General features: G+C 40.9%; 1 protein-coding gene across 1 annotated transcript in view; it reads right to left on the bottom strand.

Annotated features, from left to right (window-relative positions):
• Positions 1-12,394, bottom strand: part of APCDD1 (APC down-regulated 1) — a 32,756-nt gene extending 20,362 nt beyond the window's left edge. Inside the window, exons 1-2 of the mRNA XM_024200838.3 lie at positions 12,090-12,394; positions 466-649 (exon numbers count right to left, since the gene is read on the bottom strand). Of these exons, the coding sequence (XP_024056606.2) occupies positions 466-649; positions 12,090-12,147 (242 nt within the window). The 5' untranslated portion in view covers positions 12,148-12,394. The remainder of the gene's footprint in view (positions 1-465; positions 650-12,089) is intronic.
• Between the last annotated feature and the right edge of the window lie 4,602 nt (positions 12,395-16,996).

The following is a 16,996-nucleotide window of genomic DNA, read 5'->3' as shown; positions in this document are numbered from 1 at the left end:
GCAGCCTAAGAAAATCATTTAAAATAGGTTGATGAATATTACAGCTGAGACACTGGAAATGAAATCTCACTCTGACTGAATGTCATGATGTACAGATAAGCACATGCTTGGGCTGATGAAATAAAGTTTCTTAATTTAATTTGCTAATGAAATTTGTTCATGCAAAAGCTCTTAAAAACAAGGATCCATTCATTATCAGTCTTGTAATACAGTGCAATATTCATATAAGCAGGTTTTAACAATATTTTGTTTTCTAAATCAAAAAAAGTTTAAAAAAATATTGCATTCCTTACTGTTTAAAAATGCAGACTGCAAAGTGGTGTATAACAAGGTAGCTTTACAGCATGCTATTCTGTTCTACAACTAAAATATCTGTCATTCTAAGTATCTATGAAAAATGCTTTAAAAACATTTGTAGATATTTCCCTCCCAGGTCACTCAAGTGTCTTTTTTTGTTATCCTTACCCAGTAGAGACCCAATGCCCTTCAATGGTGGGAGGCATTTGTACAGTGATTCGGGCTCCATTGTGAAGATGTTTCAGCATGTGATGACACTGTGATTCCTTAAAAGACCTCCATGCACTCTTCTCTAAAGATCGAGGGTGGGATCTGCTGTCTGGATGAAGAAGGGCAGAACCCTCTCCCAGCCCTGGGAAATAAAAGTGTAAGTTACCAGGGGATTCTGGCAAGGATGATTAATAGACACACAGTAAAGTAGGTTGAATAACACATCACTCGCGTGGCAATATTATGTGCTTAGGGAAAGAATTGATTATATTACTTGTTCCATGTGAAAAAAAGAAAAGAAAAGAAAAAATATTTTATTGGGAAATGTCTTTCTGCCAACAAATTACAACTCCTCTGACTAGATTTCTCTAATGTTGTGAAATGAGAACAGGATCAGAACCAAAACTCTGGATTCAAATGCCTTTGAAGTGTGGATCTGGATTTGAACTTCACAACTGGTTCTTAAGTCTGTCTGTAACAACCCCAAAACCTGGACCCAAACACCTCTGTAACTGTGGGAAAGCCGGATCCAGACCCGGATGTGATCTTTGTGGCTTGGGCCCACCTCTAATTTGAATGCTTCTATAATAAACTTGCAAATAAAGGCCACCTTTTAAAGTCAAAGGAAAACAGATATTCAAAGCACAGCCTCTGTACACAGGAAGCCTCTGTGATGATTGAGGTGGTCAATTAAAGGCGGATTCTGCTATTTTTATTTTTAGGGAAAAAGGAATTTCAAAAGCTAATTTTATCTCTAGCTCTCAGTAATTTTGGTTTCTAGTAATGCATACATAGGAAACTCACCAGCAATCTTTCTACACAAAATTAATCAAACAAAATGAATATGTAGTGTAAGAAAGAATGCTTCTTGCACTCCTTTAGGCTGCATGCTATATAAGGTGTAGGAAAATATGGATCAAGAGAAAAGCACATCTAGGATTAACAAGTGAACAAATACAAATCTTAAATTACTGATTAGAAGACAGCCACTGTTTTATTAAAATGACTACCCATTACTGGTTTAACAGCTATGCAGATGAACCACAGTTGAAAACAACTATGTGAAGATAGGAAATATGTAATTAATAATTCAGCAGCACTTGCAATTTATCTATTGAATTTATAATAAATTAGACATTGCTCAGCATTGGGCTGTTAGCATTTTATACCTTAACTTTCCCATACTGGGTCAAAGCACAGTCTCATCTATTGGTTCTGCATATGGACAAGTTACAAATCTCACTGCTCCAATCATCTCGTCTAATGAGCACAGGAACACAATGGAAGCTCCAGAGAGCGAGGAATAGATGTGGGAAACACACACATACAATAATATAACAGTGTGGTATAAATATAGTCACACTACTAGGATGTTTTGTGGCCTCTAAGTTATGTGGTGGGAATAAAAGCCACCTACTGGACCCTTATCTTGCCCACTTAGATGTATCTTGTAATGTGTGTATTATGGGGTGAGGCAGTGCAATATTTAATGAGCACAGCCTCCCACACCCTGAATAAGTGTCTCAGTGCTTGCACCTTTGTACGTGTTATCGTACATAAGTACCTGGATGTGGGATCATACTTCCCTCTTTATATTACCTTAAGATCAGATACAACATTTGTCATACATTGTTCCCTTTTGGCTCTCCACCCCAGCCTTTGACACATCAGTAAATGGCCTGGTAAACAACCATGCCACTGCCTTTACACATCTGTCCTTCCTGGATATAACCCAAGTGTGCTTGTTCCCGTTCCTGGATGCTGTCAGAGGCTTGAAAGAGTATGGACTTGGGTAGGATACAAGACCCCCTTTGAGCACCATTTATCTCCTTGTATGCTTTTCTAAAAACGGGGAAGTTTTGCAGCAGTGTGTTTTCCTTCTCCTCCACCTTCTGCAGTGAGAATCCCCAGGCTGTTAAGGATACTCTGAAGGTAATGACACATTCTAAATAAACAACAAAAAATCCGTTTGGTGCATTTTCATTAAGGAAAAAGGGATCCATGATTCAAATTGCATAAAGAGCAAACGTGTTGATTAAATATATTATTTATTTATTCAGCTTTGACATTGTCCTTGGTGCTGTACAGCACATAAAAATCTGTTTAGATATTGCTGCTAGATCACAGCAATGTGTCCTAGTATTTGAAGGCTTAATGAAAGGAGTGGGTTTTCATGAGGGATTTAAAAGAAGAGAGAATTGCAGCATGGCACATTGGGATAGGCAAGTAATTATTTGCTTTGAATTATTCCTAATTTACAAGGGGGGGGGAAAAAAAACCACAGGATTACTGGATTTTAGGATTACTTTGGTGTATTAAGGTACGTTGCAGTACAACATGTAAAATAGTCATTTAAAACCCTTTTTAGGCAAAGCACTTAAGGATGTGTTCAGCTTTAAGCAGTAAGTAGTCCCATTAACTTCATAGTATTCCTTTGGTTGATATAAAATGGAAAGATGTTGGCAGCCTCACGGTTAACTGTGCTTTTGTGAAATGGAAAAATGTGGAAGTTAATTTAAAAGACCACTTTTAAATAACATTGGAGACCAAACATAATTGCTGTATACTTAGAGCTTTGGCTTTCATTGAAAGGGATCCAAATGTGCTACTTTCTACAACAGAGGCAAATAAGGGGGTTTCACAATCTATACATATGTCTGTGGCAAGATAGCTAAGGAAATGATAAACAATGAAAAGGGCATGTAAGTAATTTAGACTCGAGATTTGACTTGCCTTGCCTTAAACTTATTATAAATTAGGAAATATCTTCTGGATCTGATATGTCTCTTTTTAAAAAACAAAAAATAAAATAAAAAAAATTACCTATCTATTCCTGAGATATTTGAAAGATTTCAAACAAAATCCACACTTTAAATATGGCAAGTTTTTATGGCATTATTTACACAAAAATAATGCCATAAAAACTTCTTTTGGCTTTGTTGTTTCAGTTATCTAATGAACACTATTCACAAAGATGGCATCACTCATCATGCTGGTGCTTAAACAAGACAGTAAGTCAAAAAGTAAAATAAGAAAGCCATAATAATTGCAGCTCCATGAAAAACACAAAAGAAGAAAAAATAATCAGTGTTTTCTAGATGAAGAAAGGAAAACAAGTATAGGGAAAGAGGCTATTTTTAAGTTCTTAAGCAATCAATTGAGAGTAAAATAAGAATTTTTAAAGTATTAAGCTGTTGGCAGTGTATTCAGTTGGATAACAGTATTAGAATACTTTTTCTTATCAGCCTTTGGACCTATGAGCAATTTTGCAGAAAGTCTTCAATTATTACATATTCAATTTCAGTTTTCAGTGAATTAATGTTAATAAGAGATATATTTGCAATAAAAATAGGGAAGTGGTAGATGTGGTGGTCTTGACTTTAGTAAGGGTTTTGATACGGTCTCGCATGACCGTCTCAAACAAATTAGGGAAATAGAATTTAGATGGAGATACTATAAGGTGAGTGCATAACTGGTGAAAACCGTTCCCAGAGAGTAGTTATCAGTGGTTCACAGTCAAGCTGGAAGGGGATATCAAGTGGGGTCCTGCAGGGATCAGTTCTGGATTCAGTTCTGTTCAATATCTTTATCAATGATTTAGATAATGGCATAGAGAGTACACTTATAAAGTTTGCAGATGATACCAAGCTGGGAGGGGTTGCAAGTGCTATGGAGGATAGGATTAAAATTCAAAATGATCTGGACAAACTGGAGAAATGGTCTTAAGTAAATAGGATGAAATTCAATAAGGACAAATGCAAAGTACTCCACTTAGGAAGGAACAATCAGTTGTACACATACAAAATTGGAAATGAGTGCCTAGGAAGGAGTACTGCAGAAAGGGATCCGGGGGTCATAGTGGATCACAAACTAAATAGGAGTAAAAAGTGTAATACTGTCACAAAAAAAGAAAACATCATTCTAGGATGTATGAGCAGGAGTGTTGTAAGCAAGACACAAGTAGTACTTCTGCTCTACTCAGCACTGGTTAGGCCTCAACTGGAGTGTTGTGTCCAGTTCTGGGTGCCACATTTCAGGAAAGATGTGGACAAACTGGAGAAAATCCAGAGAAGAGCAACAAAAATGATTAAAGGTCTAGAAAACATGACCTATAGAGAAGATTGAAAAAACTGGGTTTGTTTAGTCTGGAGAAGAGAAGATTGAGAGGGGACATGTAATGGTTTTCAAGTATATAGAAGGTTGTTACAAGGAGGAGGGAGAAAAATTATACTCCTTAACCTCTGAGGATAGGACAAGCTGCAATTTAAGCCCATTGCTTCAAGGACGGTTTAGGTTGGACATTAGGAAAAACTTCCTGTCCAGAATAAACTGCCTAAGGAGGTTGTGGAATGGAGATTTTTATCATTGGAGATTTTTAAGAGCAGGTTAAACAAACACCTGTCAGAGATGGTCTAGATAACACTTAGTCCTGCCATGAGCACAGGAGACTGGACTAGATGACCTCTTGAGTCTCTTCAAGTCCTACAATTTTATGATTCTATAACTAGAGTTTGGCTCAAACTCAAAGGATCTAGATCTGAATTCATAGACCAAATTCTGCTCAATCAGTTAAATAGCTATGGATTTAAATCAGTGTAACTGACAGCAAAGTTTGGCCAATATATCTATAATGAGCTCTATGAAAACTTTGGCTTCAAACACTTGGAGTTTCAAAATTGAGACCCAGAATTCCTCAAGTTCTGCATGTTCAGATTTCAAATGTGGCCTATTAGGCCTGGTCTACACTAGGACTTTAATTCGGATTTAGCTGCCTTAATCCGAATTAACCCTTCACCCGTCCACACTAGAGCCAGTTAATTCGAATTAAAGGGCCCTTTAAATCGATTTCTGTACTCCACCTCGACGAACGGAGTAGAGCCTAAATCGATTTTGTTAATTCGAATTAGGGTTAGTGTGGACGCACACCACCGAATTACTGTGTTTAAGTTAATGGGGTAGTGTGGCCGCACACCACCGAATTAATGTGGTTTAAAACCGAATTAAGGTGCTTAGTGTGGCCGCGCACAATCGAATTTATACAACCTGTTTCCCAAATTCGAATTATCTAAATTCGGATTAATCCTGTAGTGTAGACATACCCAAAGAGAGTTAAACTGGAACAGCAAACAAGATTCAAACCTGAATCTGGATTGGCATGTCTGATAACTGGGAAGTTTCTAATTTACATCAATTGAGACACATAGGGCAAAACTGTTTCTTCATTCACACCAGTGTAAATCCAGTGTAGCTTCCTTTTATAGCCCGTTCTCACACAACCAACCTCATGTGGAAGCCCAAGTGCTATTATCTGTGAGCATTATATCCTTGGAGGGAATCACTTTTAATACTAGTATTTTATTTCTGCAGCAAACTATTTTCAAGTTGGAACTTGTCTAAAAATCTTTCAAACAGATGAAAAATAATTGACTAGATTAAGTATTTAGCTTTACTTATCTAGTCAATCGCCCTGCACAATATATATTAGAGTACAGCTATCTCTTGATGTGGGAAAGTGCTAGATAACCTCTATGACAGCTTTTTAATTGCAGTGCAAACTTGTGTAATTACAATGGAGACTATAACGTCCCACTGCCAAACAAATGCGTCTGTGTTTACTTACCATGTTTTTCTCCACTATTCTTTTTTTATACTTCAAAGGGCCCTTACAGGATTGGGACATAAATTAGACATACCATAACAAGGGATTACAAACAAAGGATTGGGGGCAGAGAAGGTTGAAGTTTACAACTGTAAAAGATAACAAGATTTGCTTTTGTTTCATATGTACCTATTACTTTTCTTGTGTGTGTACATACTTTTTAGATATACGTCTGCAAACAGACCTGTAGTTTAAAGGAGGGAAATGCCCAGCTTATAATGGTGAAGTTATTGAACAGAGATACAAGAAAAGGATTTTAAGATGTAACAATTAGAAACTCCGTCAAGGCTGACTGGCCCAGAATTAGATCTTCTGTTATTTTATGGCACAAATCCTGATGTCCTTACTCAACGCCCAGTACCGAAGTAGTCTGAGAATCTCTTAGGGGAGGCTGAACAACTTCAAAACCTAGTGAAATCAGTTCACTCAGCACCTGGGAGAGTTAGGCCTTCTGTGCTTACTCTTCCAAAACAACTGTTTCAGTAAACAATTGAGTAGTGACAGTAAGAACTTGAGGCCCCTATAACTTTTCACACAGGTAATCTACTGAAATTCTTTGACTTTAATTTTTAAGTAGATGCATTTGTGTTCTCTTCCTTAAAACAGAATCAGTGTCCTCAGATCTGTATTCCTCATGAGCCACTTCACAACAAAGTTGGTATGCATGGTGGAGGAAAGAATGGATTTGGTAAGGAGAAAAGTTTACAGCTTTTTAGGGTTATGCTTTCAAGGCGTTGTTATAAAATACTGTATAAAAATTAATTTAAATATCATGATAAATTCCTTGACAGTGCCCTTTAATGTCACTTATTAAACATCATTTACCAAAAGGGTCATAGGCGCAGTACATTTAAAAAATAAAATGAAAAAAATAAAATGAAAATAGCAATCAAACCTGAGTCCAATGGCTCAACTATAAATTCCCACCAGTGTATGAGAGAGGAGGATAATTGTGGGTTCAAATAGTTTTCACATTCTGCTGTTTCATATAAAATGTTTTAAGCTGTTTTCTAAAATAATGAGCTCTGTAATGTTGAATTAAATTTTGTACTAGAATGGACCACCATCACTGAATGAAGAAAAAGCGGTGGCAAGTGTGTATTTCTGTGAACCATTAAGGGTTCAAGTCTGCCTCCACTAAAGTAAATGGGAGCTTAGCTATTGACTTCCAGGAGGGAAAATTGGACCCTAAATACAACACAATACATAAAGTAGAGGGACTTTGCCCTTTTTCAAGCAAGCATAACGTTCTATACCACAGACATCTACACACATCTATTCTATACCATAGGTGCTGGAACTAGGGGGTGCTGCCACACCCCCTGGCTTGAAGTGGTTGCCTTTATATACAGTAACTCCTCTCTTAATGTTGTAGTTATGTTCCTGAAAAATGTGACTTTAAGTGAAACGATACTAAGCGAATCCAATTTCCCCTAAGATTTAATGTAAATGATGAGGTTAGGTTCCAGGGAAATTTTTTTCACTAGACAAAAGACATATACACACACACACACACACACACACACACAAAGTTTTAAACAAACAATTTAATACTGGTACACAGTGATGATGATTGTGAAGCTTGGTTGAGGTGGAGGAGTCAGCGGGTGGGATATTTTCCAGGGACTGCCTTACTGCTAAATGATGAACTAGCATTTGGCTGAGCCCTCAAAGGTTAACTCATTGTTAATGTAGCCTCACTCTACAAGGCAGCAGGCATGGAGGGAGGGGAGAGAGCATAGCAGACAGAGACAGAGACACACCTGTGTGTGTGTGTGTGAGAGAGAGATGCACATTTCCCCTTTAAGTAGCTGACTCCAGTCTTAAGTACACTGCCTTGGTAATTAGATCAGCTTGCTGAGACGGCAGCTGCTGCCTGGAAGCTTCCTCCGTCCTGAACCCTGTCGTGTGTCCCCCCTGCTCTATGGAAATGGGGTAAGCGGGGTGCAGGAGCAGGGGGAGGGGTCACCCTGACATTAGCTCCCCACTTCCCCCCTCCCTCCATACAGGAGTCTCTGGGAGCAGCTCCAAGGCCGAGGGCAGGAGCAGCACATGGCAGTGGGGGGAGGGACAGCTGAATGCCAGCAATTGCTAGCCTGCTGGGCAGCTGCAGCACAGGGAACTTAGGGGAGCTGATGGGGGGCTGCCAGTCCACCCTGATTCCAAGCCCGCACCAGCTAGCTCCAATGGGCTGCTCTTCCTGCAAGCAGTGGACAAAACAGGCGGCTGCCAAAGGACGTCAGAAGGGAGCATTGCACAACTTTAAATGAGCATGTTCCCTAATTGATCAGCAACGTAACAACGAAACAACGTTAACCAGGACGACTTAAGTGAGGAGTTACTGTACAGGGTTTACAGTTCGGTTAAATGGCTCTCAGCACCCCCACTATAAAAATTGTTCTAGCACCACTGTTCTGTATTACATACAAATTAGGGAAAAACTCAACCACTAAACTTATTGGAGTTCGAGTAAATACTGCAGGACAGGATCCTATACCAAAGTAATCATGCAATCTATGCATAGGAAGCATACACTACAAATGTAACTACTGTACAAAAGTTGCATTAATAACAAAATATTAGTCGTCTTGAATACCTGAAAATTTTCTTTCTCCGTCATTTTCATTTATTTTATTTTTCAGTTTACAGACACTATCACTCTATTTCAAAATATTCTATGTATATATACACATAGCACAAAATCCAGCTCTGTTGCACCAGTGTAAAGTTATAAATCCACTGAAAGTCAATAGAGTTACTTTGGATTTACATTTTATTTTAACTGAAAGTGGAATTCAGCCCACGCTGCTTATTTTTATCTTTCTCTCTTCATCTACCTCCATGCTTGATATAGTAAGCACTGAAAAGAGGGAACTCCCTTTCTGATTTGTCCTCTCCTAAATCCTAACTGAATTCAATTATTTTACTAAGGGGAACATACATCCCACAGCTCACACCCATGCCTTGCCCATCTATATGTATATGGGACATATTTTCTTATAAATTTCATTGTATTTTAATGAATGAGGCAAGAAAGGAAATAAAATACTTCTATCCAACCAATTTCAGTGACACTATTGGAGCACTTCAATTATGTATTAATTTATTTAGTTTTGCATAAACAACGAATTCTGCCATGAAAAGTCTAACAGTCTTGACTGAATAAACTTCATTAAAACTGAATATTTTAGTGGGGGGATGTTCTCATATAAGGAACCAATTATTATTTTAAAGTTAATACATTACTATAACAATCACATATTCAGAAACACTCTATAGTAATTTCCTCACATTTGTAACATAAATTAGTCATTTGCAAAACAAATTAGCCGTTTTGAATCCACTTTACTATAGCTCTGATTAATCAGGTTTTCTGGAGCTGAATGTTTGCAGCATTTGACATCTGAAACTTTTGTGGCTTTTCGTATAAGCAAAGAAATACTGATAATGGACAACTTCCAGCTGCAAGCCTCTTTTGACATTCTACAGGTTCCATTTTGACTAATGAGTACAAGTTTTTCATAATGTTAACTCAACAATATTAGGAGTTATGTTGCAATGAAAATATGAGCTTGAGTCTTGTACTGCATTTACATAGTTTTACTTCCATTAAATTAACAAACAGCACTTTGAATTAAAAGGGGAAAAGCAAAAGCTTTAATTCTTATTTCTATACACACACACACTTAATTCACTCTTGGATTTCCAAGCGCAATCCAGTTGACTGGGAGATAGTCATGTGATCTAAAAGACCTTTGAAAAAAGCCCCAGGGTGGTGCAATACGTTTATAATGTTTAGAGATTATAATCAAACATAGAATGGGCAAAACCTAGATTAGGCTAAACTACATCTTTGGACATTGTATCCCACTGTTTGTTCCTATCTCAGCCCAAGGGGGCAATAATTTTCCACAATAAATCTTCACTTCAGTCCCTATGTTACTGATATGTATATGTTCACAAACAAGTTTTCAAGTTATTTCTTTCTAAACAGTATTTGATAGGTATATTTCCTTCTATTTTTTCCCCCATCTTCAGTTATGTATCACAGACGATTTTCCTGTTTCGTCTTCTTTTGGCAGCTGTTATTTTGATCTGATCATTGGCCTTGATTTGTTTCTCTTTTCAGCCAAAGTTTAAAACTGCTCTGTAATTCCAAGCAGATGAGGCTGGCAGTCAACCCTATAATTATAACTTCTCTCTTTACTCTCTAACTTCAAACCTTCCATTTTGACTTTTAGATTCCCAGATCACAGAGTTTTAAGGTACACCTTGGCATCCAGGCAGGTCTGGCTCAACTAGACTTGTTTACATAGTCTATATATGTTTTGGAGGTGAGCAAATGCTCTCTCTATAAAAACAAAACACACAAATTTATTGAGTCTGTTTAGCTTAAAACTCTACAAACATAAAGAAAGACAATCCCCACTCCAAAACAGGCAATTTTAAGAAGCACTTTAAAGTTCTGACTCCGGTCCCCTATTCTAAGGCTGGATCCAGTGGGTGCCCAGTTTTAGTATACTTGAAAGAGGCACCTACTTTTAAAAGTAGATTTTAGGACCTGAGGAAGTTTATTGAAGAAGGCTGGATGCTGCAGAATACTTCAGTATTAGGTACAGTCCTCAAAATGCTGATGTAACTGAGTAGGTTGAGACACTCTGAGAAGAATATCTCACCAAAATTTTCAAACATGGGTGCATAAAGGGAGGCCTGTAAATAGGTATTTAGGCACCTAATTAAATAGCCTAATTTTCACTGGTGCTGAGCACCACAGTTTCAATTTTCTTAAAAAGGTATTTGAGGGTGCTCAACACTTCTGAAAATTGGATGCTTAAATGTGGCTTTATGCACCCAGCTTTGACCATTTAAGTGGTCCATCTTAAAATTAACTTATCACTTAAAATTAACCCTGCTCCCACCACAATGCTGTTTTGGAAGACTTTAACACTAGTGATATGTTTAGGCGGTATCAATGCAGAAGTGGGCATATTTTAAAATAACAGATCCAAAGAGCCTTAGTGTTCTAAATCAAATTATTAGGAGAACTAAACCCAGTACTAACATATTCTGTTATCCAAGCTCTCTCAATAAATACTCCCAAGTCCAAAGAACAGCTCTTAGGAAAAGCCTGCAGGTGAAATCCTGTTGAACCTCATAGCAAAGCTCTGGTTGAATTCATTAGGGGTAGGATTTTACTCAGAGCCTCTTAAAGCCGCATTGGATTGAGCCCCCAGATGGGATGCAGTGCCAGAGCTGGTACAGACATATATTTTAAATTAACATAATGAACAAGAACTTCATAGGCAACTGGTAGGGCACCTTCCATGTCATCCTGTTTGTAGAAGTTTGTCAAAATGTTTTATTAAGAAAGATTCTTAGCAATGAGGGTTTAAGAAAAGTAAATGAAATCATTGTATGCTTTGATTTTATATATCAATATACTTCCTCTCTAACAAACAAGAAAACTTAATCATGTGGCCCAACTATCCACTTCCAAGAAAGGCGGGCATAAACATGCATGAAACTTTTCCCCATATGAGCCTAGCTTGGTCCTTCAGAACCTCCTACAATTTTTGGCCACATCAAGAATCACCCAAAGGCTCTGGAACGCTCTTGAGACCGACCACAATTTAGGTTTTGGTTTAAAAAAAAAAAAAAAAAAAAACCACTCTCAGGACATAGTTTGGAAATTCTACAGGGGGTGGGGAAGGGAGAGAGCTCTTCTGAGAGTTGATCTTGGAAACGAATCACACAACTCCCCTCCCTGGAAAACGCCACCGTATTAAACTCCTGTATTGACGCCAGCAGCACAATGCTGCACCGCCTCCCCGTCCTTGCAGCCATCCTGGGAGAAGGCAACGGAGCCTTTAATAGTCTTGTAATAGACATTAACCCCAAGGGGGATCTCCCCTCGGGCACTCACCATGCAGGAGCAGGGCTGGGAACAGGTATCTAACCAGCTTGCAACAGGGAAGGGACATTTCCAGCTCTCCACCGCCTCCTCCTCTCGCCTTATTTCCTCTCCTTCCTCGTCTTCTCGGGCTCCCTCCAGTTCCCAGTAATCCGGCCCTGGGGGCTGGTGGGTGGGTGGCAGGCGAATGGTCCCGTCTTCAGCGCGGACCTGACAGCCAGGCAGGCAGGAGAGGCGCCGCGCGGGGCCAGCAGCGGCTCGGAAGGAGGCGAGCTGGGGGCGCCGCAGGCAGGGGCACTAGCCCAGGCAGAAGCTGCCGCCGGATCCTCCAGCCGGGGGAGCGCTCCCGCCACTCCGCCAAGCCCCCGCCGCCCGCCCGCGCTCATGGGGGGACGGTGGGTCCCATCGCTGGGCACCGCGGGGCGGACGTGCTCCCTCCTGGGGAGGTGCAGCGCGCTCCGGCTGTCACGCCTGGGGGAGCCGCTCTGCCCGGCGTCCGCTGGCTCCCGGGCGCCCCTGTCCGTCCCCGGCAACTTGTCTGCTCGCTCGGCAGCGGCAGCCGCGGCGGCTCCTCTTCATATCCCCCTTCCCGCGGCGGGGGCGGGGCCAGGCCGCGGGGCTCCGCGCTGCCAGAAACCGGACACCCGGCCACAAGAGGAGATCAGAGGGCGCGAGGCCGCGGGCTCCCAGTCCCGCCCGCTTCTGGCGGCTGCCCCCTCAGCCCACCCCGCCCTTGGGGGCGGGCTACCGAGCCGGCACTGTGAGCCCGCGGCCACCTCGCCAGTCTGTCCCCCTAGCCTAGCCCCTTCTAGCGATCAGCGTGTGCCCCTCCTGCCTCCCAGCCTCGTCTCATCGCCATCCGGATCCTGGCAAGGGGGGCACACAGCTCCTCCAAGGAACTAGGGGAGCAGTGGCAGAGGAGCGGGAGTGAGGCTCAGCTGGGGTCCCCTTGCCCCCTGGCAATCCAGGCCTGGAACCACCCATAGGTGCTGGAACTAGGGGTGCTCCGGGTGCTGCCGCACCCCCTGGCTTGAAGCGGTTCCATCATATACAGGGTTTGCAGTTTGGTTCTATGGCTCTCAGCACACCCACTATACAAATTGTTCCAGCGCCCCTGGAACCACTATGGGAAATAGTAGGGGAAATTATTCGCCAGTTACAAATAATATTGTATTTGTAAATAATGTGTCGGGCAAATGGGATCTAACCATCTGTAAAGTTGGAAAAACAACCGGGAATAGTTATTCATCAGTTGGCTGGGAAAATCAAAATCAGCCAAACTATTGGCAAATACTGTTCGACCAGCTGTCCTGGAAAGGAATGAGTCTTGCCAGCAGTGTTTCACTTTACTGTATATAAATAACATTTTCAGACAGGTATAAAAATACAGATAGGCCTGAACTGCAAGGGTGTCTAAGACATATATTGATTAAAATAAAAAAACCAAGTATATACTTTTGCCTGAAAGGCCTTAGGCAACATACACATGAGGGAACTGTTAGAAATCCCAGTGTAAATTAGGCAACTTTTAACTAAAAAGAAACGTCTAAGCTCCCTTCTTTGGAGTTCCATTCTGCTGCTTGCATTCCTCCATGTCTGTTGTTGATTAGTTTTGCTTTGAGTCTAGCTTTAGGCCCCAGTCATGCAAACACTTATGCATGTGCTTAACTTTATGCATGTGAAATCAGTGGAACTACTCAGGGGCTTAAGGCTAAGTACATGCGTGTTTTCAGGATCCAGGGCCTTATTTTGTAATAGCCACTGGCCAGAAACTTCCTCTTTTCATTTTTCCTTGTGTTCAGTTCCTGCACCTCATTGCCAGAAATGTGTGACAAATTGGAGAGAGTTCTGGGGAGAGCAACATAACTAGTTAGAGTTCTGTATAGATGAACTAAGTAACAATTAGCACTTTCATAGTACTTGATATATTCAAAGGGATGTACAGACATTAATTAGCTAATCCTTCCAAGACCCTCGTGAGATATGTATAAGTATTAATATGCCCATTTCTACCATGCGGGGTGGGGAACTGAGGCAGACCCTAACAGAGAGTCAAGATTAGAACTCAGGAGTTTCTGATTCTCAACCCTTGCTCATTCCTTTACACAAGTGTTTCCCAGACTGTGGACTGTGGTTTGCAAAGCACTTACTGGAGATGTACTGATCAGATGGTGTTAGCTGTCCTCCATATTGCCTGCTAAGTGAGATAAAATGAAGAGCAACACTTGTTTTTGTGTGTTTTTAAACAGGCGAACATGCTTCTCACATTAAAGACAGTTAAAAATATACAAATATGTACCCAGTGTAACTTTTCCACATTCAATTAATTGTTGTAGTAGCCACAAAGGGATGCTTCATAATCCTGTATGGGAAAAGAGATAATTTTTGGCATGATATCTCATTTATGTTGCAGTACACACTATGAATGTGTTTGGAAACCCTGCTTTACACCATGCTGCCTTATGAGAAAAGACAAAAAGAACTAAATATGTGTAGTTTGTCAAAACAATAAGTGAGGAGGGACAGAAGTCTGCAAATATTTAAAAAATGTAAACGAGGAGAGAAACAATTTAGGATAACAGAACAGACCACAGAGTAACTAGAAATATTGGAATTAAATGAAGAAAGTAGAAAATTAGGGTGAATATCCAGAAAACTTTTCTGAAGGTGCTATCTGTTTGACTGGGGAAATGGTGGATGTAGTACTACTGCTAGCAACAATCCTACCTTGGTAGGAAGAGGTACCAATAGTTCTCTTTCCTCTGTAGATTTGTGATTGAGTTAATGGATAACTTCAGTGAGTGAGGAAGGATCAAATAAACAATGAAAAGGCAATGTTTATTTAAATATGGTAAAATCATCTGCATTTATGGTTTCTGAGGACCCGACACCCAACAGAGCAGATGTAACCCCAACAATGAGCTATGATATGAGACATCACTGTCCTTCTGAGCAACGAGGTACTGCATTGCGGACAAAGAGATAGTATAAGTACAAAAGAAGGATGGTGTGCATAAAACACAATGTACAACTGTCGAACATGGGGACAAGATTATTAAGGGCAGGTTGCACAGGTTAGGAGTAAGCCATATTGTAAGAGTCACACACCTTTGGCGCAGATACAGATTGTGGTAGAATGCAGTGTGTGGGAGAAGGCTCTGCTAGTATAAATTACCTACTCCTGCCACTTAATGAATGCATGTCACTTCAGAGCCCAATGAGGCTCCTTACTGTTGCTGCCTTGTCTCATCCAGCATATTACCACATCTTAAAGAAGCAACAAGTCACAAGACAAAACAGCCTGGGGCTGGAATGTGAAAGATAGACTTGACTCAGTCATTACAACAGAAGTGAAGGACTAGCAATCATGGAGTGTAACAGATAAAATTCCCCCAATGAGAATATTCAATCAAGCTATACCCACTTAAAAATCAAATGCAAACTAGTGAATAGATAAAATCATCAGTAAGTAACCAGTTCATCCAACAAGTTAACAGTGTCTTCTGGGAATTAGTTATTAATGATACTGCCACGGAGGTCATGTGTACTTACGTAAAAAAATTAAAAGGAACAGCAATGGCTTTATTACTGCATTGAACAACTCTGTGAATTAGGCTCCATTTGTGATTTACTATCAATGCCGTTTCAGATGTGGTAATGAAATAAAATGAAATCAGTACCTAATGAGCTTAGACACTACAGAACATTCCAAAAACAACACAGATTGTATTTTGTCTTTTTATGTGTCTTTTTAAATTTGTGTGATTTTAAGGATATGTGACTCTGTAGACCAGGGGTGGGCAATAATTTTTGCTGGGGGGCCACTCCACGAATTTTGGTAAGTTGTCACAGTCTGCACATTTCTACTGTATTAATGGAGTGCGGGGTTTGGGGTCTGGAAGGGAGTTTGGGTGCAGGAGGGAGCTCCAGGCTGGGGTAGGAGATTGGGGTGCAGGAGGGGATGCAGGGTCTGGGAGGGAGTTTGGGTGCAGGAGGGGGTTCTGGCCTGAGACAGGCAGTTGGGGTGCGGGAGGGGGTGTGAGGTGCAGGCTCTGGCTGGGAGGCGCTTACCACAGGTGGTTCCCGGCCGGCGGCGCAACAGGGCTCAGGCAGGCTGCCTGCATGCCGTGGCCCCATGCTGCTCCTGGAAGCGGCTGCGGCCGGCAGCTGCTGGCACGTCTCTGTGTGTCCCTTGGGGGGAGGGGAGCAGTGACTCTCCATGCGCTGCCCACACCTGCAAGCACCACCCCTGCAGCTCCCATTGTCCGGTTTCTGATTCCCTGATGCAGGATATATGCCTAAACACATACGTAATGTAAGTGTGGGGAGGGAGGGATAGCTCAGTGGTTTGAGCATTGGCCTGCTAAACCCAGGGTTGTGAGTTCAATCCTTGAGGGGGCCACTTAGGGATCTGGGGCAAAATCAGTACTTGGTCCTGCTAGTGAAGGCAGGGGGCTGGACTCAATGACCTTTCAAGGTCCCTTCCAGTTCTAGGAGATGGGATATCTCCATTAATTTATTTTATTTATAATCTTCTTGAAATCCAGCTCTTGGTTGTGTTTCTTATAAATAGCATGGGATCAGAAACATTTAAAGAAGGAAGTAAGGAGGTCAGCTGAAGTTTGAGTATGCCAGCAGCCATTTTGAATAATAATTTTGCAGGGGATGCATTTTAGGGCTGGAGCTCTGTGTGCAAAAGAATTAAGGTGAGGAAAAAGCCAACTGATTGGACTTGTAGTGTGACTCTTCAAAGAACTAAGCATATCAGCATCACACTTGTCAAGCTAAAGTTCAGGCTAGCTGGCTGGCAGCCAATGCCAATCTCACCATGAGGGGTATTTTAAAAAAAAACATATTGGAAGAGAAAGGAAGGTTGGGAGAATATAGACACTGTAGTTTTTTTGGGAAGGATAGGACAT

This window comes from Terrapene carolina, unplaced genomic scaffold (genome assembly GCF_002925995.2).
Source record: "Terrapene carolina triunguis isolate 2854851 unplaced genomic scaffold, T_m_triunguis-2.0 Scaffold58, whole genome shotgun sequence".
Classification (NCBI taxonomy): domain Eukaryota; kingdom Metazoa; phylum Chordata; order Testudines; family Emydidae; genus Terrapene; species Terrapene triunguis.
Note: the sequence above shows the minus strand (reverse complement) of the source record. Positions and strands in the feature narration are given on the sequence as shown.